The 27,715-nt window shown below is 51.9% G+C and overlaps 10 protein-coding genes across 10 annotated transcripts; 6 read left to right on the top strand and 4 right to left on the bottom strand.

The window, feature by feature from the left end:
• Positions 1-60: 60 nt before the first annotated feature.
• On the bottom strand, positions 61-561 carry ALTATR162_LOCUS9749 (uncharacterized protein; the record flags this gene model as incomplete). The annotated part of the gene is made up of 1 exon (XM_043317383.1): positions 61-561. The coding sequence occupies one exon, from the start codon at positions 559-561 to the stop codon at positions 61-63; it is 501 nt and encodes a 166-aa protein (XP_043173318.1).
• A 1,472-nt stretch (positions 562-2,033) lies between these two features.
• On the top strand, positions 2,034-2,723 carry ALTATR162_LOCUS9750 (uncharacterized protein; the record flags this gene model as incomplete). Its single annotated transcript, XM_043317384.1, has 1 exon — positions 2,034-2,723. The coding sequence occupies one exon, from the start codon at positions 2,034-2,036 to the stop codon at positions 2,721-2,723; it is 690 nt and encodes a 229-aa protein (XP_043173319.1).
• A 113-nt stretch (positions 2,724-2,836) lies between these two features.
• On the bottom strand, positions 2,837-4,558 carry ALTATR162_LOCUS9751 (uncharacterized protein; the record flags this gene model as incomplete). The annotated part of the gene is made up of 3 exons (XM_043317385.1): positions 2,837-3,043; positions 3,097-4,318; positions 4,371-4,558. 3 exons carry the CDS (start codon positions 4,556-4,558, stop codon positions 2,837-2,839), a joined length of 1,617 nt encoding a protein of 538 aa, XP_043173320.1.
• Positions 4,559-8,182: 3,624 nt separating this feature from the next.
• Positions 8,183-8,772, top strand: ALTATR162_LOCUS9752 (uncharacterized protein; the record flags this gene model as incomplete). The annotated part of the gene is made up of 2 exons (XM_043317386.1): positions 8,183-8,305; positions 8,359-8,772. The coding sequence occupies 2 exons, from the start codon at positions 8,183-8,185 to the stop codon at positions 8,770-8,772; spliced, it is 537 nt and encodes a 178-aa protein (XP_043173321.1).
• A 935-nt stretch (positions 8,773-9,707) lies between these two features.
• ALTATR162_LOCUS9753 (uncharacterized protein) lies at positions 9,708-10,268 on the top strand (the record flags this gene model as incomplete). The annotated part of the gene is made up of 1 exon (XM_043317387.1): positions 9,708-10,268. One exon carries the CDS (start codon positions 9,708-9,710, stop codon positions 10,266-10,268), a length of 561 nt encoding a protein of 186 aa, XP_043173322.1.
• Positions 10,269-11,362: 1,094 nt separating this feature from the next.
• ALTATR162_LOCUS9754 (uncharacterized protein) lies at positions 11,363-13,574 on the bottom strand (the record flags this gene model as incomplete). Its single annotated transcript, XM_043317388.1, has 3 exons — positions 11,363-12,978; positions 13,029-13,327; positions 13,378-13,574. 3 exons carry the CDS (start codon positions 13,572-13,574, stop codon positions 11,363-11,365), a joined length of 2,112 nt encoding a protein of 703 aa, XP_043173323.1.
• A 1,385-nt stretch (positions 13,575-14,959) lies between these two features.
• ALTATR162_LOCUS9755 (uncharacterized protein) lies at positions 14,960-16,864 on the bottom strand (the record flags this gene model as incomplete). Its single annotated transcript, XM_043317389.1, has 1 exon — positions 14,960-16,864. The coding sequence occupies one exon, from the start codon at positions 16,862-16,864 to the stop codon at positions 14,960-14,962; it is 1,905 nt and encodes a 634-aa protein (XP_043173324.1).
• Positions 16,865-18,322: 1,458 nt separating this feature from the next.
• Positions 18,323-20,326, top strand: ALTATR162_LOCUS9756 (uncharacterized protein; the record flags this gene model as incomplete). The annotated part of the gene is made up of 7 exons (XM_043317390.1): positions 18,323-18,365; positions 18,418-18,503; positions 18,557-18,677; positions 18,742-18,855; positions 18,902-19,147; positions 19,197-19,946; positions 19,998-20,326. The coding sequence occupies 7 exons, from the start codon at positions 18,323-18,325 to the stop codon at positions 20,324-20,326; spliced, it is 1,689 nt and encodes a 562-aa protein (XP_043173325.1).
• A 578-nt stretch (positions 20,327-20,904) lies between these two features.
• On the top strand, positions 20,905-22,961 carry ALTATR162_LOCUS9757 (uncharacterized protein; the record flags this gene model as incomplete). Its single annotated transcript, XM_043317391.1, has 3 exons — positions 20,905-21,170; positions 21,225-21,529; positions 21,655-22,961. The coding sequence occupies 3 exons, from the start codon at positions 20,905-20,907 to the stop codon at positions 22,959-22,961; spliced, it is 1,878 nt and encodes a 625-aa protein (XP_043173326.1).
• Positions 22,962-23,511: 550 nt separating this feature from the next.
• On the top strand, positions 23,512-27,524 carry ALTATR162_LOCUS9758 (uncharacterized protein; the record flags this gene model as incomplete). Its single annotated transcript, XM_043317392.1, has 5 exons — positions 23,512-24,152; positions 24,201-24,404; positions 24,457-25,222; positions 25,271-26,749; positions 26,808-27,524. The coding sequence occupies 5 exons, from the start codon at positions 23,512-23,514 to the stop codon at positions 27,522-27,524; spliced, it is 3,807 nt and encodes a 1,268-aa protein (XP_043173327.1).
• Positions 27,525-27,715: the final 191 nt, after the last annotated feature.

The raw sequence follows: 27,715 nt of genomic DNA on the forward strand, positions 1-27,715 counted from the left end.
ACGATGTGCGTTGGCTCTTGGGCGGACGGTGCAACCTGCTACAACCCGGTCTTGAATACTTCAAGGTGATATCCATCCAACACTGGCCATGGGCCAGCGTATATATGGCTTATGCTCCGTGGGTAGCGCTTCATAGATCCCACTCATAACATGATGTGTCCACCCCTTCATATACCAGAATCTTTCCAAGTCATGCATGAGGACAACAAAGTGCGCGTAGATGATGAGCGGCAGTGGATCGCGTCGCTGGAGTCGGTCGAGAAAGTCTTCGCTCATGCGGTAAAGCCATCCGAAAACTACGTGGTACTCCCCATCTTTGCCCCCGTAACGATTTGAGTACATCTCCTGCAAGATCTCAACGCTGTGCACGTTCTCTTCACGATCAGCAGCCTCAGAAACAAATTCGATGTGCTCTTTCAGCTCTTTGATCTGTTTCTCGTGCTCGAACGGCCCATCTGTTGGTGGCAAAAGTCGACCTTTGCTGCGAACTGCCGGCGCATGTGTCTTTGTGAAGTTGTCTCGCCCCAACGTATTTAGTGTCGTGCGGATTCCACGGAACATGATTAACCACTCCGATCTACCGTGCTTACCAAAAGCAAGGTATTCGCCAGCCTGTGGTCCTCTTGCCCAACTGACAAAGCAAATTAGTTGAACGGATTGAAGCACTGCATCACAATTGTCTGGGTTGAGTCCGGCTATCTCTGGAGTAATGAGTGCGAGCGCGCGTTCGTAGTGATGATCTGCAGTAGCGGTATAAATTTCCTTGCGCTCTGGTCTACATGTCGCGAGATGAAGAGCCGTGAACGCAAATATGAAGTGTAATACATGCTCATGCTTGAGCGCGATTTCCTCCGTGATCGACTGCGCGCGAGCCACGCCAGCAGGCCATGCTGATAGTGAATGACATGTAGTTGTCGCCCAGTGATATGTGAGCTCGATTTCGGATATCGGAAGGCCACCCGGCTCTCTTAGATCCGGAAGTCCTGGAGTGGTAGTGAGGGTCGCGGTGGTGGCAGGATACTCGCAGCGGACTTGTCTCCTTTTACAATTATTACAGAACGGCTTGGCCTCATCGCACTAGGCATGACGTTAGTACTGAGCTTTATCTTTTAGTTTTTGCAGCGCTCTAATAGCAGTCGGCGTACTATATCTAGGAATCCGAAGTCTATTCCCTGTATGGGAGAGACACCGCGAATTCCTTCTAGTTACCCAGGATCTACGTACCTTAATGCGGCGTGACTTGCAATTCACGCAGCCAGCCCGCGACTTCCGATGAGACTTGCGCGTTATCTTCGACCGTCTCGACGTGCCTCTTCCACTGTGGTCGGATGGGGAGTGTTCTCGGGAAGTCTGAATGGAATTCGGCGTGGCTTCCGTGAGTGGCGAATCTTGCTGCATGTTGATGTTGCCGTCGAAGATATTGAGGTGTTGGCAGGCGTATTCTGAGCGAGGAGCGCGTATTAAAAGAGGCAACGGTTCCAGGGCTGCTTAGGCTAGCGGCATACATCATCGCTTCTAGCATCATTCCATTTAGCGTTGTTGGCGCAGCATCGCAAACATCTCCAGGGAAAGATCTCTCCGAACACTAACTTGGCCGAACCCAGTCGAGTCTCTTTCCATTTACGGATCTTGCCCTCTATAGAAATTCTCTACGCCTAAATCTCCGCGCAACAAGTAAAGCGATCGCGCATTGATCACCGCTAATGCGACGCGGAAGGTACCACTAATTCTCACGTTAAGCCGCTAGTGCTCGCATCGCTCGTGTTCTCTTAGAATACGCAGGTTCAAGGATAGAAGTTTGGCACACTTCTGCTGTGCTCCACTTAGCAGAACTAAAACTGCAAAGAATGACATGTTATACTCCTATTTATGAGTTGCGCCGAATCTTGCCTGGGTAGGCCGCGTCAGCGGTTTGAGTGCGCATATAATTCTACCATGATCCGCTGCTCTGATTTACACTAATTCATCTTCACGACTCTACTCACGGCTCTAAACCCTGAACTCCTGATATACACTCAAACGCAAGGCACATCATGGGTAAGATGGAAGATATCGAAGCCGTATACAACAAGCCATCTTCATCAGCCTCATCTTCATCACCACCATCGACACACTCGATACCATCTGGGCCACCGCCACCCTACTTCAAGTCGCACTTCATCTCTCCATCGTCTTTCAAGTCGGCCATAAACGCGAAGCTCGACAACCCTGCCGTATCTCTCTTCCGTCTCAGCATCCGCATCTTCCAATTCGCATTCGCCCTTGCCTCAGGCATTTCCTATGCCATCGAACTCGGCCATGCAACAAATTATTCAAAAACAGACTTTATATACGCCCAATTCGTATTCGGCCTCACCCTTATAGTCTTGGTCATAGACAGCATAACAGCACGAAACTACCGTCTGACCTGGGTGCCAGAATGGCTTTTGGCCATCCTGTGGATTGCTTCCTTTGGCCTTTTCTACACAATCTATATGCGCGGCAATATCCAGCAAGGATACGAGAATGTGGATGTAGGACGCATGAAGAGAGCTGTGTGGTGCGATCTTATTAACGCACTGCTGTGGATGGGAAGTGCGTTGTTTTCTTCGGTTATGTGCTGCGCTGGGATCAAAGCCGCCATCAAAGCAAAGTTGGAAAGACGGAGACAAAGAAAGGAGGGGAAGAAGGTGGTTAGGGAGATGGGTCAGATAGAGCAGGGAGTTATAGGTAGAGAACGTTAGAATTACTAGTACTAGCGAAGGGTATGCATACTTTGAATATCGAGAACCAATCAACTGCCGATCCATCCTCAGTCGAGACGCACTAATTATATCCACACGAGTGATCAAACCATCTAAGAAGATGTTCTGACCTGTTCAACGCGGACGTTGCCATCTTTCTCGTAACCAGAAGTCATGATGTTACTCTCAACTGTCTCAATGTCAATGTGAGCAACCTCGGCCTCATCACCATCGAAGATCTTGGCGACCTCCTCAAGAGTGGGACCACGGGTCTCGACGTAAAAGACGGTGACAAAGATGAGTTCGAGGAAGATCCAGCACTAGTTGTAATTAGTATACGATCCTGAAAAAGATTAATCGGTGCAGAACTTACAGCGTAGATCGTGTAGAGCTTCCAGGTGGGGTGGAGATGGTCGAATCCCAAGGGGTTGACGTATTGGTTGATGGTCAAAGCAACTTGGATGAACAAGTTCATGATCATCAAACCCTTGGCACGAATCTTGAAAGGCAGGATTTCAACTGTGTAGGCGACAAGCAGACCAGACCAAGCCAGCGCATAAGCGACGGAGAAGATCCAGATCATGGCAATGACGGCCTGACCAGCAGCCTTGCTCTTAGTAGCCTCTTGCTGCGACGAAGCAATAGTCCACACGATGAAGGTGACGCACATGGCTGCGGTAGCAGAGATGAAGAGCGGGCGACGACCAACGCGATCAACAAGCAGAGCGCAGGAAACTGAGACGATGAGAGAGAGGATATTAAGACCACCGTTGATACCAAGCTGGGTGTCAGGGTCTGTGATACCAATGGAGTTGTAGACATCGGTGGCGTAATAGGAGACAAGCCCGTTACCGGACCACTGGGAGAAGAGACCAAGAGATGCGAGAAGCATGAGCCTGTACCTATTGCCCTTGGTCTTGAAAAAGTCAAGGTAACTGGAAGTCTTCTGGTACTGGAACTCGAGGCGGAGGGTCTCCTTGATCTCAGCGAATTCGAATTGAACTGTAGCGTTGTTGGCATCACCGTTGGCGTGGTACTTGGCGAGGATCGCAAGGGCTTCCTCGTTCCTCTCTTTGGCGATCAACCAACGTGGGGACTCAGGGATGAACCAGATAGCAGCCAACTGGATGATGGAAGGCGCAGCCTGGGTGAGAGCGGGAACGCGCCAGCACCAATCGCTATCGATGCGCTTGGTACCGAAAGTCAACCAGGTGCAAACAATGGCACCAACGTTCCACAAGCAGTTGTAGACGGCGGTGACACGAGCACGATGCTGAGGGTGGCAGAGTTCGGTGAGAAGCAAGGGAGAAGACAGTTGAGCCAGCGAGTTTCCGAAACCCATAAGAAAACGTCCACCCATAAAGTAGTCAAGGTTCTTAGCGGCGGCCTGAATGCAAGCTGCGACGACCATGATAACACATCCGAAGGTGATGCATGCTCGACGTCCGAAACGATCGGCAACGAAGGGAGCGACGGGAAGCGAGGCTATCGAACCGATAGAGTAAAGAGCAGTCAAGAGACCGAGTGTGTCTCCCTTTGGGTCGTTGAAGTAGTCGGTCCATCTGGGTAGGATACGGAGGTTGTTCAACATGGAACTGCAGAGAGTTAGCTTTTAATCATAGGGGTGATGTTAATAGATAAGCTTACCCATCGTAGCCAGTGGTCGCAGAAGCGATACAGATGAAGAAGGCGTAGACGTAGAGCTTGCGGAGACCAGCGTCTGACCTCCAGTTGACCTGCTTCAGATGAGGAGCCTCAGCCTGCGCAGCTTCGACATCGGCCCTGTTCTTCGCAACGGCACCCATCTTGGGCGTGAACTTCTGATAGAGACCCATGATATCCAACTCTTAGTCCAGAGACTGCTTGTAGAAGCGAAACAACGTGGGATTATGTGTAGGTTGGGTTTGAAACGCACAACCTTACACTGTCCTGGGCAGCAGGGTATATAAGCTGTTGACTTGTCGATTTGGGCTGATTACAGCTGAGCCTGGACAGTCTGAACATGTTGGTGCTTCATATATATGCCTCCCAGCCTACGAGGTACTATGCTCGCATAGGATCTTGGCTCCAGAGGTGCGGTCTGTCGGACCGGGTAAATACGTCTGGGGGATCGTGTGGCACTCTGCGCGGATGAACCGCCGTTTAGCGTAGAGTGGTCGGTAAACAGCCCAAAGTGGTGGGGTCAAGGGTAGCATGCCCAGACCCCAAGCTTCGTCTTGACCATGAACGGATCGTCTTGCTCCCACTGTCGACTCAGTCTCGGCGTGCGGGACCGCCAGCTGTCAAGAACAACAAGAAGTCTAAGCATTGAGGCTCTCTCAGCAACAGCGATCTCATGATGGAAATGTTGGGTCTGACCGAAAAGAGGCATACATACTGCAGCAAGGCCCGTCAGCCTCGTATGCCTCCGGTATGCCTCCTGAAGCTTCAGGGGCAGGCCTTCCCGCTGCCTTCTTCCGGCTCAGCCATACAGCTGGACGCTTCTGCCAAACTTCTCGAAGGTCGTGATCAGCTGCGAGAGCGTCGCATGCTACGGTTGAATAGATTAACCAGCCTCTAGCTCCTTACTCTGAGCTCACAACTCCAGCGACCACGAACGTGGGTCTGACAAGCGCTTTTCCAGGGTCTCCCCCATAACCATTGGGGACAGCCTGGGGAAGTTGCCAGAGCACGCGGAGCCAAGGTGATGAGGCGTGGTTGGCGGAAATATGGAGACGGTTTTTCCCAGCCTGGCTAACTCAATCCCATCCGAACACGTGATGGTAGACAAGCACAGGCTAGCGACCAACAGCAGAGAGCTTCATCGATCTTGGCCAATCCAAACCATTTCTGAATTCCGCAGAAACTCTACATCTGCAATTCGATATCCCATATTTCTTTTTGTATCATCAGCGCATCGAGCCGTTCCCCAGACTTCTCCAGGGAATTTCCCCAGAGATCAACAACAACTAAAACGCTCCAAGGAGGCTTCACACGACATATCACAGGAGCTTCACTTCGCTCATTTACCCCATCCTGCCATCGTCTTCCTTGATGGTATATTCTGCAGTAGGATAATCCCTGGTTAGCGTCCTGTCAATGTGACTCGGTTCCCGTATAAACGGGCGGTCTCGCTTATGCCTGGGCGATGTCCGGGCCAAGCCGCCAACGGGTGGCTGCCTCTCTTCTCCATGCCAATTTTCGACTACCATGCCCCAGTTCTCGATCAGCCGAATAGCTATAGGGTAGATGGGATTCAAGCATCCCGCCGTTCCCCCTACACCAATTGAATCGTTGCAATCATTGGGTGTGTTGCCTACATCTCAACATGGCCCTGGACGCCTTGGACGCCTTCGACTCCTGCGCTGGATGCTCTGGCCGCTGTGTCCTCCCCTTTGGATCCTTCAGGAAGGGCCTGCATGTGCAGCTGATGCGGTGACTGCTTCTCCTATATTTGTTCGCAACCTCGAACAGGCATTCAGCAGACTTGGCTTCCCTTGCATCCCGTGCCCGCCCGCATCTAAGCAATCTTTGCCTGCGTTGGCATTTTGTCTTATCGAAAAGTCAAGCCTGACTGCATCAAAAGCAAGCCATGTTGAATGCATTATCCAACACGATGGGTTGTGCACATCAAGGACGCCTAACAATCGCACAATCACATCGCTTTGTCCTGTAGATTAACGGGCAGCATCACGAGATGCGTAGGGTACTTTGCCCCATTGATCCAAGCAAAGAGCACGGAGTCAGCCCGCGTATCCACAGCGGCCATCAACACCGACTTTTTACAGCCTCGCATCCAAATTGATGAGCCACCAAAGCTTGGAACCCTCGTTCACAGTAATCATGGCAACGTGTTGTACCGATGCGAGCTTAGTGTACACCGACTCCAATCCATGCGCAGCCACTCATTGAGATCCCACGCTCGGACCGTTGGGATCGTTGGGATCTCCAGATGCTCTATCCCCATAGGGAACAAAGACAATGTATGACAATTCGAGGCTGCAAGCGCACAAGACCTCTGAAGCTCCTACCGGACACCTCGTCCCGTTGGCCGCCGTCTGAATACCACAAGCGCCACGCCACGAAACAACACAATTGCCGTTGAGCCTCGCCACTGGGGTATCAGGCTAAATGGCTTCTCATTATGAGTTGGTGGCTGCTCTAGTTATGTCACTTGGTAAGGACGCCTAAAGAAACAAAGAAAGCCAGTTGGATACCGCACATTCAAAGTGTAATAGTTCATCGTATGTCTTAGCGATCGGACACAGCTTACACTCTTTGGCTAAGTGTTAGAATGATCTTCATAGTCTCCTATGCAGACGATCCGGATTCCTACTTTTCACTCATGCGTTTTCCTTCTGATCGACTTGAGAATAGGCGAGGCAAGAATAACCTGATCCAAATGGCGGCCACCCTCCAATCTTTTCCCATATCCTCCCAACGACGCGTGACAACAACAAGATCGATCCAGCCTTTGACATGATATGCCGATCAACAACATCCTGCGGCTTTGTTTCTTCCAACCAGGAAATTTGTTTAGGCACCAGACGCTTGCGGTGGCTGAATCATGCGGTGTTGTGCGCATCAGTTGATGCTATCCCTTCGCATGTACGAGCATTTCGCCTGCTTTCCGAGCGTTGAGTCCGAATCGATAGCTGTGTCAGGGCTTCAAACTATAACACAGATGCATTGAAATCTTGGACACGCGCATCTCAAGTATCCCTCACGTTGAACGGTAATCTGCTACCCGTCTCGAATAGGGAATAGGAGCTGCATCATTACTAGTACGACCGCTTTCACGCCGCTTGTATAACCACAGATATACGCTGATATTTGGACCGAGAAGTGTTACTATCGAATCTCGCTATGCTCGTTCTACAAGCCTCTTAACCTTTTGCGCTCCCCAACGATTGGGTGCTGTAGCAGTCTTGAAATTTGTAGAGGATGTGCATATAAGACTACGTTCAGTCTCGGACACTACCCTGGCATCCGCACATCTTAGTAAGACGCCACATCTGTGGTGGGGGGGGGAGGTCGACTGCACATGATTGGGGCCCCTAACAGTAAGGACATATATTCTAGACACTCAGTCCACTGCAAAACGACAACACATGGCATGTTCATATATATGTATGGTCCCGAGGATAGTCTCTGCGGGTGCAACAGAGACGCGAAGATGCTGCGATGTTCATTCTGGGCAGCTAAAGTGGGTCCAGTCACGTTGGGTGGATCTCCGCAGTCCATCGCATCATGACTACCCGCGTGCACGCGCCGTCATGCTTCGCATTGCATAGCCACACTCGCCCCATGGGTCTCTCGCGCCCAGGACGTTATGACCGCGATCAGCAAAATGTGGAGCAGCAACGGTTTGATACGAGGCAAGAAGTCTTGGACCATGTCTGAAATCTTGGGCGTGCCACCGTTGAACCTCACAACAACACCTTTCGCGCTCTAACCTCGTCGCAGCTACCTTCGCAAACATGTTCGCAAAAGTTGGGCTTCTTCTACTGACTGCGGCGGCGGGCGTCATGGCAGACTTCATGGTGTACACTGAACCGCCAATTCCCACATCTGCCATTCCCACCTTCGCGGACCCAGCCGACGTACGCTGAGCTCGGATAATCAACATATCACGAGCGTACTAACAACTACACAGGCCTCGAGCTGGACAACCTCCGTCTTCCTCAACGCGCAAATAGCATACGGTCGTTTCACCGGCTCGCTCGGCGAACCCTACCAATCCTCCCTCACATCCGCGCGCTCCGAAATCGACGCTTTCGTTCGAACCGCCACGAATTACAGCATTCCCGCCGAAGTCACCATGGCAGACGAGACACCCACATATTTCTCGAGACCAGATTGGTACACCGCGCTGCCTAGTGCGGCGAGGGCATTCAAGGAACAGCAGGTCAGCGATCAGTTCAGCATCGTCAGGAGTGTTATCGCTGCAAGGGCCCCTACATCCACCACGGGTTCCGAGGGAGCCGCGATGCCGACTGCATTTGCTGGAGAGTGGCTTGGGGCTGAGTTCGGCGTCATGGCCGCTGCGGCTGCGGCTGCCTTCTTGTGAGAAGTACAAGCTCTTGACGAGTATGATGTTGGACCAGATCCCATATACAAGATCATGGCTCTAGGGTCATGAGCTACAATTACGGCATAGACGGTATGTGTTACGCATATGGACTACACTATATAATGAATATTTGGGCATCAAGTATCCCAACCCACACGCCTACACTCCCAGGTGCCACTAGATCAGAGTCTACATAACACAAACGAAGCAAACACTGTCGTAAGCAAGCCCGGGACAAATAATATGCTAGCGCATCAAGCCAAGTCGGATCAACCTGATCGAATCCTACTTGAACAACTCACCAATCGCGCGTGTCGCTGTACGCATCCTATACCCACCAACGACCGCCTATTCTTGGCGACCATGGTATGCCTGATCCAACCTCGAGACCTCTATAATAAGTCGTCTCGTACGACCCGGGAATGTGTCCCTCGTGAGCCAACACCAGCAGGCATTCTTTCCTCCACAAAATGCCAAACTTTGATCACGCCCATTCTTTCCCAGTCTACGTCTACCCCATTCCCCCAATTCACCCCACCACCTGCGCCTACGAGCGCCGTCATTCCAACTCCTCCAATTGCAAGAACGCCTTGGTCTTTATCGGTGGACTCGGCAGTGGACCGCATACGACGCATTACCTTGGAGCTTTGAATGATGTCTTGGAAAGTGCTAGTCTGGGGAGTAAAAATGACGTTGGGTACAATCTGTGGGAATTGAGAATGCGGACTAGTTATACGGGGTTCGGGTATGGAAGTCTGAAGGACGATGTTGAAGATGTCGGGAATCTGGTAGGGTATCTGAAGGGAGTGGGAATGGAGAAGATTGTTTTGGTGGGGAGTTCAAGTGGTAAGATGATTCATACCTAGCCTCTCTTTCTCTCACCTTGAAGACAATCGTCTCCCGCTGACAAGCCCAAAGGTTGCCAGGCTATCATGACTTATGCCAATACTAGGCCAGCGCCTCCTCCAGTCGATGGCTATATCATGCAAGCCCCAACCTCAGATCGCGAAACAGCAGCGTTACTCATGTCACCAGATCTTCTCTCCACTAGTCTACAATACGCCCAAGATCTCATTGCTAAAGGCGAGGAGAAGACCATCATGCCCACGTTCTTCATCCCAGCTATCATCACCTCGCCCATCACAGCATATCGCTGGCACTCCCTCATCTCCATAGGTGGCGACGACGACTTCTTTTCGTCTGATCTACCGACTTCGGCTCTTCGATCTACATTCGGTAAACTGGACAACCCAACCTTGATTTTGATGTCCGAAAAGGATGAGATGGTTCCGCCTACAGTGGACACTGAAGCGTTACTAAAGAGATGGGTCGAAGCGATTTCAGAGGGTCTAGCGAGTGAGAGATGTCAGATCATCCCATCTGGCGATCATGAGCTCAGTGAGGAAGAGCCAGCTAGACATTTCGTACAGCTGGTTGTCGAATTCTTAAAGGAAGTCGAAGCGAAATCACTTGTAGCGCTCTCAGAACAGTAAAAACTGTGGACACGAAAATGCTCCACAATCTCATCAAAACTTCTCCCAAGGATAGCAAGCGCATGCGTCAACTCTTCGTCGCTTTGCTCTCAAGATCTCTCCTCGCTAAAGCCACAACATCCACATCTCTTCACCCCTGCTCTCCCCTCAACAGTAACAATGACGTCAGCGGCCCCTCTGCAACCCTTCCCGTCTTGCATGCAGCATATAGAAACCCCGCTATGTCTTGCATCCGCTTTCCAGGTTTCTGGTTCACAACAATCTCTATCCAGTAGCTAATGTGTAATTCCATATTCTTTTTTTTTTCAACAATACCCGAATTCACCACCAATAACCACACACCACGGCGAACTAGCTAGTAGCTGCTGGAGAAAGCAACACTACCACCCAATATGGGCATACCCTACTCCCGCCAAATCAACGCCGCCTTTGAACAAGTCACCCCCCTCGTAGCTGCAGGCTTCAAAGTTCTCCGTACAACACGCGACATCTCCATTTTACTCGCCATCATCCAAGTTTTGACTGTTTTTTTCCTGGGACTCATCCTCGTCGCGCTTGTTGTGCTTTTGTACTGTGTAAATCCTGATTTAGAGGTTCGTTTACCCCCCTTGACGATGTCTGTGTCGCTGATCTCGATACTAAAACCTACCAGGAAGAAAGAAAAGCCTTTGTAACGCCCTGGCTTCGGTACTTTGCTAGTATAACACTATGGTCGATATTCAAGACTATCTTTTTCCTTCTAGCAGTAGTAGGACTTGCGGGAGCAGCGACCTGGCACTTTTTCTTGGCGAAACAGTGGGTCGAGGATGTGGAGTACGAGGGGAATGTTGATGCTGATAAGGCGTTGGAGGATCTCGATGATGAGTCTGGGAATGGAGATAGCGGGCAAGCAGGACAAAAGGGTAAAGGGAAAGGAAAAAAATGAGATGAAGAATGTAGTGATTAGCAGCGAACGGTAAATAACAACGAAGGAGACATACTGTACCGCATACATAACGACTAGTATACTTCATTATTGTAATTGAGCCAAAAAATGGATGACACAAAACAAAATGAGACTCGCCGGTCATCAAATCTCGTCAAGAACACCAACCTCACAACACCCTCTTCCTAGCACTATACCCCTTGCCATCAAGCAAAAGCAACGCAAACAAACCCCCCATAACCGGCCTGGCCTTGAAATCAATTCCAGCCGGTTGTTTCCCATCACCAGTCTCATAGAGGTCGGAAAAGGGATGCGAACTGGTCGTCTCACGCACCCACCTCGCTAAATCCCTAATGAACATATCGCGCGTCTCTTGACTCGCAATAGCGGCACAGAAGATCTCCCAGTCGGATTTCGTGTACTGATTTCGCGTGTCGAGGGGTACGCCGTAGTTCCCTTTGATAGTGGGGTAGAAGGATGATTGTATATCATAGACTTCTTGGGGAACCAGGTTGAGGTTGAGGAGACGGTCGTTGTAGAGGTTGTAGAGCAGGCCATGGGTGGTCTCATTTCCGTAGTTGAGGATGGCGTGGGGAGGATTGGCGTCCTTGTTGATACCCAGTTCTACCCATTGGCTGATGTAGTCGTGGGCGGTGGTAGCGTAGCCATCTGCGTCGGCACTTTCGCCAATGATGCGCGACATTTGGGACATGGCTTCCAGACCAATGATGCCTTTTAGTGCGAGATTGGTTTGGTTGGTCAGTTTACCGGCAAAGTCATCGGTTGACAATTGCGTATCTGGGAAGAGACTGTCATTTACGAGGTATTCGGTCCATTGTTTGAGAATGGGGTAGTGTTGCTTGATGTATTCGGAGTTGCCAGATAGCTGAACGTAGGCGAGCATCATGATCATGTTGTTGCCGCATTCTTCTAATGGCATGGGCTCATCTCCACCGTCTGGGTGCCCAGTAGCGTTGGGGTAGTGCGTTCCCAAATCGTGGATAGCGGATTTGTTTGGGTAGTGCCCACTTTCCTGGTTCTCGAAATGCGGATCGAGCATCAACTTGACCAATTCCGGGTTGGTATAGTAGAAGATCGGAGTAGCCGGATAGATGACATCTATAGTCTGGGTATTCCCGTTGGATGAGATTTCTTTAAGGAACAGGTAGTGCTTGTCCTCGGTGCCGACGAGTTGGGTAGCCCCGAATGCCTGGCGAGCAGCCAGTGTGGTCAGAATAGCATAGTCGCCTCCCGCTACTGCTTTGGAGTCCTTTGAGATCTTATCGTCGAGCTCAGTAGAGAGCTTGCTGGACTCCTCGTAATCGTTGTAGAAGAAAGATAGCGCGGCGATATCATCTTCAAAGTAAGTTTTCCATAGTGATGGCAGAGTCGTGAGGCCGTTCGCGCCCAGGAACTGGATAGCGTCATTCTGGCATAGACCAATCGTGAATAGCTGTGACTTCACGTTTGAACCAACGGAACCCATATCTAGGGCATATCCAAACACAGGCCAGCCGGCGTTGATGGGTCGGAAGTCCAAGTCTTCCACGTTGTCAAGGTTTCCGTCTTTGTCAAAGGTATCGCGAACTTCGAAGTCCGCGCCCGACTTATACGTAAGACCTTCGACTACTTCGGTGGAATAATACCAGTTACCCCACTGTGCTTTATCATTGAACTCGTTGAAGATTTGTTGATCTTGCTTCCAGACCTTGTGATAGTTGATACCATCCGGTGTAGTACCAAAGCTCCATTCAGCTACAGCAGCGACATCCCCTGACGTCCATTCTAACTGCAGATTAGCTCATATCATATGTAAGGAAGAACTGGGTACCAACCAGCACTGATGTCCGTGTAGATCTGTACATCATGTTCTGAGTTATCTAGAGACGAGACCTCGACCTCCATGTAGGAGAAGATCAGTGATTGACGCTTGAAGTCGTTGGGAGTAAGCGGCGACAGGAATGTGACCTTGAGCTGAATCTTGTCGTCGGCAGTGATGAAGAAAATACTCTTGGTCGACGTATACTCGTACGACGTCTGATTAGCCAGATCGTTGTAGCTGTCGGGTGCTCCCATCCAAACGAAAGTATTGCCATCAACCCTAACTATACCAGTCCACCCTAGCAACTGACCACTGCTTTGTGTCACTATATACTCAGCAAGTGTCGTTAGGAGGCGACCCACGTCCAGAACGATGGCCATTGACCGGGCAGATACCCTCCATTTCCTCCATCACTGCCGGCAGGGAACCATGTGCTCAGATATGGGTTCTTCACTGCCAGAGGCAAAGACGGCGGGCGCGCCGGGGTGAATGTCGAACTGGATTGTGCAGTAGTCGTGAGAAAGAAGCTAGTCAGTATAACCAGAAGGGGGAGAAACATCTTGTGTAATAAGAGTGGTTGGGGGATGGGTGGAAATGGAATATTAGAGTGCGATGGAACAAAAAGGTTGTTTATATACATGGTCCAAAACTACTCATTCGTTTGTATCACCTCGTGCTCACTACAGCTAGTATTCACTGATACAGGCATCAGTGTGTCGAAGGAGTCACTACTGGAGGCCGAAGCTTTCCTGAATTCTACGATCAGCACTAACTTGATCCAACACGCGACTCAAGGCTGCTCGTCCGTTTATATCGCATCGTGCTCAATGCAGCGACACGCCTAACATGCATCATAGAGCTATGCTAGACTAGCTAGCGAACGTCCGTGAGCACCATGCTGACCGGCCCTCGAAACATCATATCAAACCTTCTGCAGATCAGTCGGTCGTAATCAGGCGACCGTTTCTATCGCATTTCATGGTCGTTGGATGAAGCCTTGCCTGATCTGGCAGAGCATCCTCTACGTGCACTTTCATACGCTAGAGCATGGTTTGTGTAGGGTATGGGTGGTGAGGTAGGATGGTGCTGGCAGACTCCACGATCCTTGTGACGCTTCTGCCTCGGTGTTGAAGAGCGACGAAGCACCTGTGTCCAATAGTAGGGGGCACAAGTGACGTCGGGCACCGAGCTTGGGACCACGAATGCATTGCTAGCGTGGTGATCGTTTGCAAGAGGAAGGAGTTAAAGCACTAGCAGTGCAGCGACGTATGTGGAGGTCAGATGTTCAAGAGTGATTAGACAAGCTACTGCAAGGCCGTTTGTGTTTGGAGCCAAGTGTGTGGACGCGACGGATCGTGTGGGTGTCGTACTGCGGGGAAGGCTTGCAAATCCGGCTGATGCCATCAACATGCTTACAGCTTCTGTTTTTCGGGGCATAACCGCTGCAACTAGGTGGTAAGATGACCATGACTACAGATATGTGGAGTAACATTGCCACGTTGGTTAAATTAAGTGTCAAGTCTCATGTGAGCAGCACGATCATGAGGGGACGCATGGCGTGTGCGTAGTGTAACTCATTGTAGAATTCATCAAAATATGAGGTCGTATAATTCGCTAATCATCACCCACGGGCATGACAAATGATGGGGTCTTTGGTAAGACCCACGCTCATTAGGCGGCCAAGTAAAATACAACGTATAATGAGACCGTCGAACCTTTGATGCAAAAACGCCGGCAAGATTAGAATCATGAGTGGAAAGATAATGCAGGGTATCCAAAAGCCAACGGAAGTGACTGAATCGCAAAATGCCGGATGATAAGCAAACACCAGGGCTGAAATACAAGCAAGGAAAAGAGACGCAATGTGAACCGGGTATCCAAGGGCGTAACGCAAACCGGCCCATACAACACCAAACGTAACTCGTACAAAATATAATCATCGCTTCATGACTGGGCGACCCAAGGGCGACCCACATGCTCGAAGCGTTGTTCGCATTCGCGCAACCATGCGCACTCCAGGATGTCGTGGACATTCCAGCGCTTTTCAACATCGACCTGGAGACAGCCCCGGACTAGAGCGAGGGCGTCGTCGATGCCGCCTCCTTGAGCTGCCTCTGCGCTGCGAATGAGCTCCGCATCCCACTCGCAGTTTCGGATCTTCTCAATCGTCTTGATGTCCAGGCCGTCGTTGAAGGGTAGTGTCGCAGTGAGTAAAGCGTACACAACTACGCCAAACGCCCAGATGTCCGCCGCAGGAGAGAAGACAGGACCAGGTGCATTAAACAGCTCAGGAGCCGCATACTGTAGGCTGCCGGCGATAGAAGTGCTAGTCTCTGCGGGGCCTATGTTCTGATTTTCACCGATCGAGTGGGGCTCAGGGCCGTCGCGCTGGTCGCTGACAATGAAGTCTGCCATGCCGAAATCGCAAAGCAAGACATCCCCGCCGTCCCTCTCAGCGTCAGATACCGTCATATCGAGAAGGCAGTTTTCGAGCTTGATGTCGCGATGTACGACCTGGACGTCATTGTGCAGGTAGCGCATCGCCGATGCCAGCTGGTATGCATAGCGCTTCACCAAGTGAGCTGGGAGACCATTCTTCTTCAGGCGGCGCGTGTCGCGAATCAGGTCAAAAAGAGTGCCGCCCTTATTCAACCTGGTGATGCAGAAAGTAGCATAGTCGGTGGTGTAGACCCTCAGGAGAGGAAGAATGTAAGGATGCCGCAGGAAGCGCCAGATCTCCACCTCGTGGTCGAATTGTGTCTGAATCTGCTCGTTCTCAAGCTCAGACTTGTCCTGTTGCAACTTGCGCACAATCTTGACAGCATCGATGACAGGCTTCCCATTCTCCATGCTTGTGACCTCCTTGACAACGCTAAAGCCACCATAGCCAATCTGCTTTCCAATAATGTACTCGCTGTCGTAGCCGATGCCTTGGCCTTCATCGTCTGGCTCTGGTGCTTTGATTGGGGCCTCGGAGGCTTTGTAACGCGCCAGGAAGGAGGCAGCCGGCGACATGGACGAAAGAGAACGGCCAGAGCGGGCAGACGATCGACGGCTAGCCCTCTTCAGGCTGCCATCTTCGCCAATCTCCGATCTCCAGCTCTTGGTCCGAGGTGGGCCCACGCGCCGAGGAGAGGGTGAGAATAGCGGGAACTCCATAGGGGACGTAGCAGGCATTGGCGAGAGCATGTACTCAGACGGCGCCTCGAGGGGAGTCTGAGCTTCGTCTAGCGGCGGCGAAGCGGTAGCGTCAGAAGTCAACGATGCGACCTGGTCGCGGTACTCGGAGTCGTGGGCAAGATCGTCGACGGTGGTCTGGGCAAGGGGGTATCGGGACTCTCCAACGCGGTACTGCATGTTTCTACGCATGGTGTAAGGCATCTCCATGTAGTCGTGCTGTGAGCCATCCGAGTAGCTTCCGCTTTCAGTCCTGCGTGAATGCGACTGCCGTGAAGACTTGGGCACGGGCACTCCTAGGCCAACGCCCTCTCCCGTGTCGAGGCGAACTTCATTGTTGAAGCTAATGCTCGTCTTTCGTTGCCTGAATTTGGCTACGAAATCCTCGTCGCTTCCGCTGCTGCCCACTGGGAGGGAGCCATCATCGTCGGATTCAGTGCGCGAGCCAGCGACATCATGGTCACGTTTGTTGTAGGGACCGCGTGAGATGTTCTGCGGCTCTGCAGCAGCAAATTCGGCGGTTAGCTGGGACTGGCCATGGTGGTTGTGCGGGGACGGTTTACGGGCTAGAGGCGCGAAAGAGGCAAAGGTCGAGGCGACGGGTTTGTGGGGCGTCGAGGTGTCGAGTTTGAGCTTCTGGAAAGTGTGTGAGGGTTCTGAAATTGGGGCCATTAAACCGGTTCACAGTGGTGCAAACCTCTTCTTACACCGGCGACGGGGTGTATTAATGTGTGCGGCGATCGTGGGGTGAGGGTCGCGCGGCGAAGGGCGAAACCGGGAAGTAAAGTAATAAGATTATGTTCGGGCTTGGAGACAGCGGAATGCTAGCGGAACGTTGAAATTGCAGGCGTGCCGAGCAACGGTATGCCTGGGAAGATTTCTCGGAGCGGCAATTGATGGATGGACTTGGGGTGCAAAGAAACGGGTTCAGAGGAGAGAAGGGCGGAAAGGAGTGTAGAGGTTCTTTGTTAGAATATTGCTTTCTCGTTGCTCAATTTCCGGCCTCCCTCCCCCCCCACGCATTTTGTTAATAGGCGGCAGTCAGCGGAGGCGCGGGCGCAGAGGCACGTGAGCGACCATCACTCAGCCATGCAGATGTGTGCACCTATGGGACACGTTCCCAGGGTAATCTGCTGCTTTTGAGCATAGCGAGTGGGTGCTTGGTGAGGACTCTAGGCAGTCTAACGTAGTAGGTGTGCTGGATGATCCATGGTAGATTCGAATAGCCAAGCAGCCGTCGCCGGATAGCAACTCTGTGAGGGAGAGGAAAGCGGCTACCCCGCGCGGAGGCTCTACAAGGGATGCTTTATAATTCTACTGTTGAAGGCGCTTCGCAGAATCATGGTGATACAAGCAGCGAGCGTGGGGCACGTCAGGCAGATGCTGCATGGCCGAAAAGCGGCCCGCTCGACCGTACATGACGCCGGGCGATGCAAAGGCGAATGGCGAAGCATGAGGACCATAATTGTGAGCTGTCCGGCGCATTGTTGGTTGTACACGTCAAACGGCCGAAACATGACGTCGTGGCTGTGATGGAGCTCAACGTGGTTGGCCCATCACGCCGCGACAAGTAAGAGGCATCTTCCAGGGTCCCTGTTCCTCGCAGCTGGACCCTTTCAAGCGCCGCTCCGACGTGCTGTATTTATGATACTAAACCGTGAAAGCTTGGAATGGGCAGATACCGCGAGTGACGCCGTGTGTACTGTTGCGCGCATCGAGACAGGAAGACTGCGAACACGTACAGAGTGCACTGTAGAGTCGCATGCACGTCTGAGCATAGACAGAACCAATTCTCCAAGCTCTCCACGCGGCTATCCGTGTCCAATCTATCAAATCTCATTTTCACGTGAAGCTGCTAGCCTCGCGCTTGTTGCACCGACTGCATGCTCGGACGACGCTGCCGCCCGCTACTGCTAGCTAGCACACCTCCAAGTTCCCTCTGCCAAGCTCTCTTCGACACCCTGGGGCGGGTGACAACATCACCAAGCTCATCAACCCATCGCACCGGTCCACCCCCAAACCTCTGCCCGCTGCCTGCATTCTTCGCTGCGCCACTGCATTGCGACTCGAAACTGCAGAAGCCGATAACAAGACCTCTCGGCCGGACCGCGAACGTCTGCGCCTCCAGCCATGGCCATCTCGGACCTCTGTTACCGTTTCTTCTGCTGCGGCGGTCAGTCGACTCCAACCTCTGAAATGGGAACTTACTGATGCATCATCTACAGGCCGCTCCAGGGACAGCATATATGATCCAGTGCTGGCAGACAGCGAAAGGGAAGCTGTTGCCGACCTGCTGGGCTTCCTCGAGAATGTACCGCTTCCCACCGCCTCGCCTACAGCTGCTCCCCATGCTAACATGCGCAGCGAGCCGAAACCGACTTCTTCTCCGGCGAACCCCTCCGCGCACTCAGTACTCTTGTATACTCGGACAACATCGATTTACAGCGATCGGCAAGCTTGACCTTTGCCGAGATAACAGAGCGAGGTACATAGCTGATACCATACTTTGATACCACACCACGGACCATGTCTAACAACGCTCCGTGTAGATGTCAGAGAGGTCGACCGAGACACGCTGGAGCCTATCCTGTTCCTGCTCCAGAACCCCGACATCGAAGTGCAGCGTGCAGCGAGTGCCGCCCTGGGCAACTTGGCGGTAAACAGTAGGTTCACACCACATGTCTTCGAAGCGCATGCTGACCCCCACAGCCGAGAACAAGGTGGCCATTGTCGCACTAGGTGGTCTTGCGCCACTGATCAAGCAGATGAACTCGCCCAATGTCGAGGTACAGTGTAACGCCGTCGGGTGCATCACCAACTTGGCTACGCACGAGGACAACAAAGCGAAGATCGCACGCTCCGGCGCACTGCAGCCTCTTACACGGCTAGCCAAGTCAAAGGACATGCGCGTGCAGAGAAACGCGACGGGCGCGCTGCTGAACATGACACACTCAGGTAACATCTTCGCATCCTTTCGACCTGCTTCGTGCTAACTTGGAACCAGACGACAACCGACAACAGCTCGTAAATGCCGGCGCTATTCCTGTCCTTGTTCAGCTGCTGTCCTCGTCCGATGTCGATGTTCAGTACTACTGCACCACCGCCCTCAGCAACATTGCTGTCGATGCAAGCAACCGCGCCAAGCTGGCACAGACTGAAGGTAGGCTGGTTGGCTCCTTGGTACACCTCATGGAGTCGTCCTCGCCCAAGGTGCAGTGCCAGGCCGCACTTGCTCTTCGTAACCTTGCATCAGACGAACGCTACCAGCTCGAAATCGTACGCGCTCGTGGTCTGCCCTCCCTCCTCCGCCTCCTGCAATCGTCGTACCTACCGCTTATCCTTTCCGCCGTCGCATGCATACGAAACATCTCCATCCACCCCGCCAACGAGTCGCCTATCATCGAAGCCGGCTTCCTTAAGCCGTTGGTCGATCTGCTCGGCTCCACCGATAACGATGAAATCCAATGCCACGCCATCTCCACCCTGCGCAACCTTGCGGCCAGCTCGGACAAGAACAAGCAATTGGTTCTAGAGGCGGGTGCTGTGCAGAAATGCAAGTCGCTTGTGCTCAACGTGCGGCTCCCAGTGCAGTCTGAGATGACGGCAGCAATCGCCGTTCTTGCCCTGAGTGAGGAACTCAAGCCTCATCTGCTCAACCTGGGAGTCTTCGATGTGCTCATCCCACTTACCGAGTCGGAAAGCATCGAGGTTCAAGGTAACAGCGCGGCCGCTCTGGGAAACCTGTCATCCAAGGGTAAGTTGGACTCGTCGCCCATCTACTCATTATCGTCACTAACAAGTACAGTCGGTGATTACTCAATATTCATCCAAAATTGGACAGAACCCGCAGGCGGAATCCACGGCTATCTCCGCCGCTTCTTGGCGAGCGGAGACCCAACCTTCCAGCACATCGCTATCTGGACATTGCTGCAGCTACTCGAATCGGAAGACCAACAGCTAATGGAGCACATTGGCAATTCGAACGAGATTATCGACATGGTCACCGACATCGCCGAACGCACTATTGAATCGGATGACGAAGACAACGAAGACGGTGAAGGCGAAGTCGTCACCCTTGCGCGTAGATGTCTTGAGCTGCTCGGCAAGAGCCCCAAGACTCTCGTCGAGGGATAGAAAAGCGTTGGATCGCATTTTATACCCTGTTTATTGGTTGTTCATCGCGTTGGCTCTCTTGCTCGTATCCACCATATTCCGGTTTCCTGCTAATGCGTTCATGTTACACACTACTTTTGGGCATCTTGAAGGTTGGCGTTCAGGGAGCACAAAGTATCCTCAGTATCTCTAGCGAGCATTGGCGGAGCGGGCTTTTACACACATTGACATGCACACAACTTACCACTACTCTTACCCGAGCATTCAACGCGGACGAATTTGTAATTGATAGAGTTGGATGGAGTTTTCCGTCGTCAGGAAATGAATTAGATGATGTTCGGAAGCTTCCTGGTCTTTGGATACTGATGTGTTTGGTTGATCGACCCATTGCTCAGACTATTGAACAGATTACATATTATGGAGTGAACAGTGGGAGCAGATAAAACATACACCACTCGGTTCAAACAAGAGCCTAGTCGAGACCCCTCACCTTGACATGTGACGTCGCGTTTGCGCTAACGAGTTTATCGATAGCCAAAATATTTGCGACTTGCGCGAGTCACCACGTACCAGCATTTCATACGATCCAAACAACAGCAATGCCACCAAATCCAAGAGGACGGGGGAGTACCCGCGCTCGCGGCAGCGGGCGAGGAGGAGCGGCAGGAGGACGAGCCACGACTGACACGAGCGAATCCACGGATGCGACCCCGCAAAGCACAGCTCCCGAAGAGGCCTCGGAAGCTCCCGCTGAGCCTGTGGTACCAAAGCAAGAAGATGGCGATGCGAAGCCCGTTGTTACTGGTGAAGGCGCATCTGCGACCATAGAGTCACAAGCCCCCGAGGCGCCTCCAGCGGCTGCATCGTATGCTCTATCACTCTATACACTTCGACGGTAGTGCTAATACATGTATGATAGAGCTGTCGCATCACCCCAACCTGGCGCAGAACCAGCAGCCCGCGCTCCCGTGCAAAGACTCGGCAGTCTCCAAGGCTCAGTACCTCCTTCACGATCTGCATCGCCGTCTGTACGCGGCCGCGGCGGCACAACTCGAGGAAAGAGGGGCGTCAAGACGCCTGCGTTCACAGGAAGAAGGAGCAAGGAAGAGCGAGATGCTATTGCAAAAGAATTAGCGGCTCGCGATCGAGAAAGGACAAAAGAACAAGTTGCTGCGGACAAAAGGAGGGAGGCAGAGGCAGCAAAGGCAGCAAGACGAGAGGCCAGTAAGCTGAAAAATGCCAGAGGTGGATTCAGTGGCGTTGCCAGTGGACCGTTCTCGTTGGGTAGCTCCAAAGAAGGCATGTCAATCATTCTGGCTGTAGTTGTCTGTACTAACCTTTCTCGACAGACAGGAAGAGTAACCCGAATCGCGGCTTCTCTGGCTTCGGATCTGGATCGGGCTCTAGAGCAGAGCGCGTCAAGAACGAGGACGGGAGTTATGGAGGGTCTGGTTCCCGGTCAGGCGGGGGCGGAGGCGGTGGAGGTGGAAGTGGAGGTGGTCCATCAATCAAGAGAGAAGATGGTGGCCTTGTGTCATCTGATGACGAAGATCTAGCCGACATACCGCGCAGGGACATCGACCTGATCGAAATCTCCTCAGACGAGGACGAGAGCAAACCTAGAAGCGCACCTGCACAGCGTGGAGCACGAACAGCCTTACCCGTTCGCATTGGCAGAAAAGAACACCAGGAGCGGACTATCGGTATCAACACAGAGGCAAGCTCGGAAACTTCAGCGAAAATACTGGAGCGGGCGGAATCAAGCGGTCAATCGCTAAAGGATGTTGCGTCCGAGCAAACAAGCCGAAAACCTAAAAGCAAGTCGAAGAATGTCGAAATCACTGGCTCGCGAAAACAGTTCAAGGGCGTTTGGCACGATTCAGAAGATTCGGATGTTGTTGTCAAGACCGAACCTACGAGCGAAGACGAAAACATGGCCGATGCCGAGCAGGTAGGCTTGTGTGATGCGCCGGCTCAGCCCGCAGAGAAACAAGAACCACAGTCACCGGATGCCGAGCGAAAGCCCAAACTTAAAAAGAAGAGCATAGCGGAACCCGTCCTTCAAACCGACGAAGATCGCGCTGAATGGGCACGTTTCCAATCGAACCTACGCCATATCCGAGCCGAGTTGGGCCCAGAGGAGACACCACAAGTGGATGGATCTGGCGACGTACCGATGGCAGACGCAGCCAACGCGGAGAAGAAGCCCACAGTGCGAGACAACAACGTCTATCTGTTCCAAATACCACCCCTTATGCCCGCGGTAGAGCCACCATCCATCAAGAAAGAAGCATTGGACCCTCAGCCTGCACCACCGCCTGCGCAGCCATCAGCCAAACCAGATCCGAAGATCAAACTCGAGGAGGGCAGCTTTTCTGACCCTTCTGCTAGGTCAAAGGAAGGTGTCCGGTTTGGGAGTGGGTTGGTTGGAAAGTTGCGGGTGCATGAATCTGGCCGCACAACGCTGGACTGGGGCGGTACGAGCTACGAACTCACACCTGGCAACAAGGCCAGTTTTCTGCAGGAAGTTGCCAGCCTTAACATGCGTCCCGAAAGCGAGAGGGTTGCACCAGAGGACGCAGGTGAAGCAATCAGTCTTGGTAGGGTGAAGGGCAAGTTTGTCGTGGTGCCAAACTGGGGCGAGATGCTTGGCTAAGGTTTGGGTGAGATACAGGCGTTATTGACATATGCGTATACTGGCGCTGTACGGATCTGTCTAGGTTCATGGTTTTTATAGCTGCATGTTCCGATACCGGTCTTAAGGTCCGCTACCAATCAACAATAAGTGCTGAGAACAAAGATCAAATTTCATACAAATGCTGGCATTGTGAGCGTAGATCATATCTCGCTACAATCCACGCTTTGGTTCGGTCGTCTCGGCAAGACAAGTTAGGCGTGTATCCCAGAGTTCTGGACAAATGGGCGTCATGTGAAGATAACAGGGCCAGCCGGGTCTAGCTCGTTGGTACTCTAGTCGTTCGGCAACAAATCCCATAGTGGCAACCAGCGAAAAGCGATTGTCCGTCACTGGCCGACTTGTGCAACACCCCCAACTTCGTGCATTGTAAGAGTACGGACTCATTTACGCCATTGCATGCGACAAGACCGGTACAGGAGCCTTTGGCGCATTTTCGGCGTTTTTCTCGCGCCCATTCCACCGTTCTCCGCACGCCGTCCAATCACAGCATTGCCGACGCAGATCCGCCATGGGATTGGACATCCGACAGCTATATGACAGCGATCCACGACCAACCTTCATCGTTGACTGCGAAGCTCAGACTACGACCATTTATCATGTCAATACCGCATTGCTTGCCATACCGCATATTGCATCGTCACTGCACTTGCACTCTGCGCTGAGAGACTGGTGGGATCCTGCGAGTAGGGTCGCAGCTTGCCACCAAGATGAGTTCCTGCATGGACGGTATCGATGGGCCAAGTTTACTGCATGCAAGCGCTGGCTGGTTATCACCATCATCGAGCAACCACCTCCAAACGATGAGCACCCTGGCCACCTGCAAGACCCTGCCCAATTGGCCCGGGGAAGGCTACCGTCCCCTCGTCTGCAACCAGTGCCAGACACTATCTTCACTGTTAAGATTCAATCGCCAGAGCTGCGAGCACATGTAGAACATATACGAAACGTCAACTGGTCTAAGACATCACTTGGCCCGATCAGTTCATGGAGCTATGAACTGAATGTCCTGATTACCATACTGATGTTAGAAACCCGACCTACGGCACTCTTCCTTGGTCCTGAGCATACCATACTGTATAATCTTGCATATGCTGCCGTCGGTGGTTCGAGACATCCTGCTATTCTCGGTCAGAGTATTATTGATGCTTGGTATTTGTCACGTCTACATATGGTAGTTCAATGTCTAATTTGCTGTAGGCCAGAACTTGCCGACCCTATAAGCGCCACAATAGCTCGCTCGGAGAGCACTAGTTTTGCAGACGCACCAGAAGAGCAGTATCATTTCATGGTCGAACGTTTTGGCTTCGTCGAGGAAGCCTTCTTCATGTGGAGCCTTGTACCGCTTGTTGGTGTTCACGTCGACGGCATGTATTCCATTGTCACTGAAGTTACGAAACAAAGGTAGGCATGCCTGATATTTGATACGACAAAACCATTGGCTTGACGAACGTAGATTACTGGAACGCCGCGTCGATGCCCTGCTCAAAGTCGGCCAACTGGCTAGCAAGGCGAGAAACACCAAGGACTTTTGGCAAAGCTTGGCAGAGGCAATCAGGCCATTTGAGTACGATTTTCCGGCTGCCGTCCTGTACTCCCAGTGCGAGTGGCACGGCCCGGCAGACACTGCCGCCCCATTGAAAGGACCTCTAAGTGAATTCACACTAGAATGGTCAATTGGCTATAAACCTAACCATCCCGCCTTACCCCCGCACCTGGACCTGGATAGTGATCTTGGCTTAGCTCGCGCCATGTGTGATAGCGCGAGAGCTGGGACTGCACTGTTGTATCAGGAAGAAGAAGGCGTATTGCCACATTTGCTCTACAATGATCTCGAGAAGCGAGCCTTTGGAGATCCGCTGAAATGTTTTCTTGTTGTTCCAATCAGGGCATACGACGACACCATCGTAGCATACCTTCTGGTCGGTTTAAACACGCGAAGACCCTATGACGATGAGTACAAAGACTGGATCAAGGTTTTCTCTAATTTGCTTGGTGCATCCGCGGCCTCGGTGGCGCTTCACAAAGAGGAGATCCGGAAACGCGAACGTCAAGAGGCACAGGCTGAAAGAGACCGTGCGGCCCTCAATGCCGAAGTTGCCAATCTCGCACAGGAAGCTAGCCATATAGCTGGAAAGCTTCGTAACTTTCATGATATTGCAGATGAAGTTGGACTGGGATACTTTGAAATTGATATCAACGGTATACTACTACACGCTAATGTAAGGACCTTGCGACTAGGACGTCGAACGAGACTAATCACATACTAGGAAACGTACTTCAATCAGACTGGACAACGAAGAGATGTCCTCGAAGCCCCTCCATTCGCTTACAAAGAGTGCGTCTTCGAAGGAGATATATCCATGGTGGAAAACCAATGGGAAACATTGATCTCCGGTGAACGAGCGACATTCGAGATCCGATGGAAGAAGCAGCCATATGAACACCGTGATGGCGAAGAAGTCATCGACGACTATCTCTGGACGTTGTCAGCTTGTGTGCCAATCAAAGGCGCAAACGGGCTTGTAACAGGTGTCTTTGGATGCAACACCGATATCAGTGCTCAAAAAGAAGCGACAAAAGCTGTGTTAATGCGATCGGAGGCGGAGCGACGTCTTGCCAGTTTCACCGAACTCGCGCCCGTGGGCTTATTTCATCTAAACCAGGATCTAACGATGAAGTACTGCAACGACCAATGGTTCCACATCACCGACCACCCGAGAGTACCTATGGACCAAGTGGACTGGCGAAACATCGTCGACGAGGACATGATAGACCGCTGCTATAACGACGTTGAGGTTACGAAACACAAACAAGGATCGCATGCTTTCACAATAAATCTCAAGAAGAAGTGGACCGGGCGTGATGGTGTTTCGACACCGACTTGGATCCTAGTAAGCGCTACTGCTCATACCGACGGAACCATTATGGGGACAATGACCGATGTTAGTCAGATGGCATGGGCGGAAGCTATCCAGAAGACCCGGGTTGAAGAGGCCCTCGAATCAAAGAGACAGCAGGAGAATTTCATTGATATGACTTCTCATGAGATGCGAAACCCTTTGAGCGCAATGGTACAATGCGCGGACTCTATCTACTCGTCACTGAACGAGATGAAGGCTCTCGCACGCAGAGAGGCTCTGACATTCCAGCCCGTCATTCGGACTCAACTCCGAGACTTGATTAGCAACAGTCTGGATGCTGTCGATACTATACAAGCCTGTGCTACACACCAGAAGCGCATCGTCGACGATATTCTTACGCTGTCGAAGCTCGACTCGAAACTTTTGGTCGTCAGCCCTATCGTGCTACAACCTTCGGTTCTCCTACAAGACGCTTATAAGATGTTCAAGGACGAAGCGAACAAAGCTAAAGTCGACCTGGAAGTCAGATGTGATTCGTCCATTGTGGATTTGAATATCGACTGGGCGATATTGGACCCGAGCCGAGTTCTACAGGTTCTTATCAACTTACTTACCAACGCAATCAAGTTCACCCAAAGCCAAGAAGTCCGCAAGGTCGAAGTAATCATGGGCGCATCACGGGAGATACAACAGATGCCTGGTGTCGAGTACGTGCCCCAGGAAGCCGTGCAGAAGAACTTCCTAACGCAGGCTGAATGGGATCACGCCGGAGAAATATTTTATTTGAACTTTATAGTTAAAGATACGGGCTGTGGTCTTTCCCCGGAGCACAAAGCCAAACTGTTCTTACGGTTTTCGCAGGCCACACCGAAGACACACGTTCAGGTAAGCAACTTTGTGCTCGTCCGAGGCTCACACATCACGTTACTGACAGTTTCCATAGTATGGTGGCTCAGGCTTAGGCCTGTTTATCTCGCGTGAGCTCGCCGAAATGCAAGGCGGCAGCATCGGCGTATCCTCCATCCACAACGTTGGATCGACTTTCACATTCTATATCAAATCACGGAGAGCAAAGGCTCCAGTTAGCGACCTTACTACGGCCGAACTTAATCTCAATGGCGACCTGCCTACTCGCTCCAAGGCTCAAATCATCCAAGACGACAATAGGAACTCCGACGCAACAGTACCTACCACAGTCCCACTAGAAGACCAAGAAAGAGCGAAAGCGACAGGGAATCGAAAATACCACATCCTCATCGTAGAAGACAACCTCATAAACCAACGCGTTTTATCCACCCAGCTCAAGAAGCTGGGTCACACAACTTATGTCGCAAATCACGGCATTGAAGCCCTCTCCCAACTCGCCCGCACAACATTCTCTTCTTCTCCGAGCGAATCCCCGCCTCTGCCTCTGTCCGTTGTTCTCATGGACGTTGAGATGCCCGTTATGGATGGTTTGACGTGTACGAGGCGGATACGGGAGATGGAGAGGAATGGCGAGCTGAGTGGGCATGTACCAATTATCGCTGTTAGTGCGAATGCGAGGAAAGAACAGATTGATTTGGCGAAAGAGGCCGGCGTGGATGAGGCGATCTGTAAGCCTTTCCGTATACCTGAACTGGTGGGGTTGATGAAGGGATTGGGGATTAGAGGGGAGTGATGTAGGGACTAAAGTGGCGTTTGCTTCTCTAGATTGACTTGATACAATTTTGGCACGGGTCAGATGTGACCTGCTGGTCATAGGTGGCTATAGCGCGGATGCGCGAGCGTTTTGCCGTTACTACTATAGGCCGAGTGATGCAATCATATCGATCTGTGATCGGTTCATTCAAGGCCTTATCGAAACGCCTC

The sequence above is a fragment of the Alternaria atra genome (genome assembly GCF_907166805.1).
Source record: "Alternaria atra isolate CS162 genome assembly, contig: 30, whole genome shotgun sequence".
In the NCBI taxonomy this organism is placed as follows: Eukaryota; Fungi; Ascomycota; class Dothideomycetes; order Pleosporales; family Pleosporaceae; genus Alternaria; species Alternaria atra.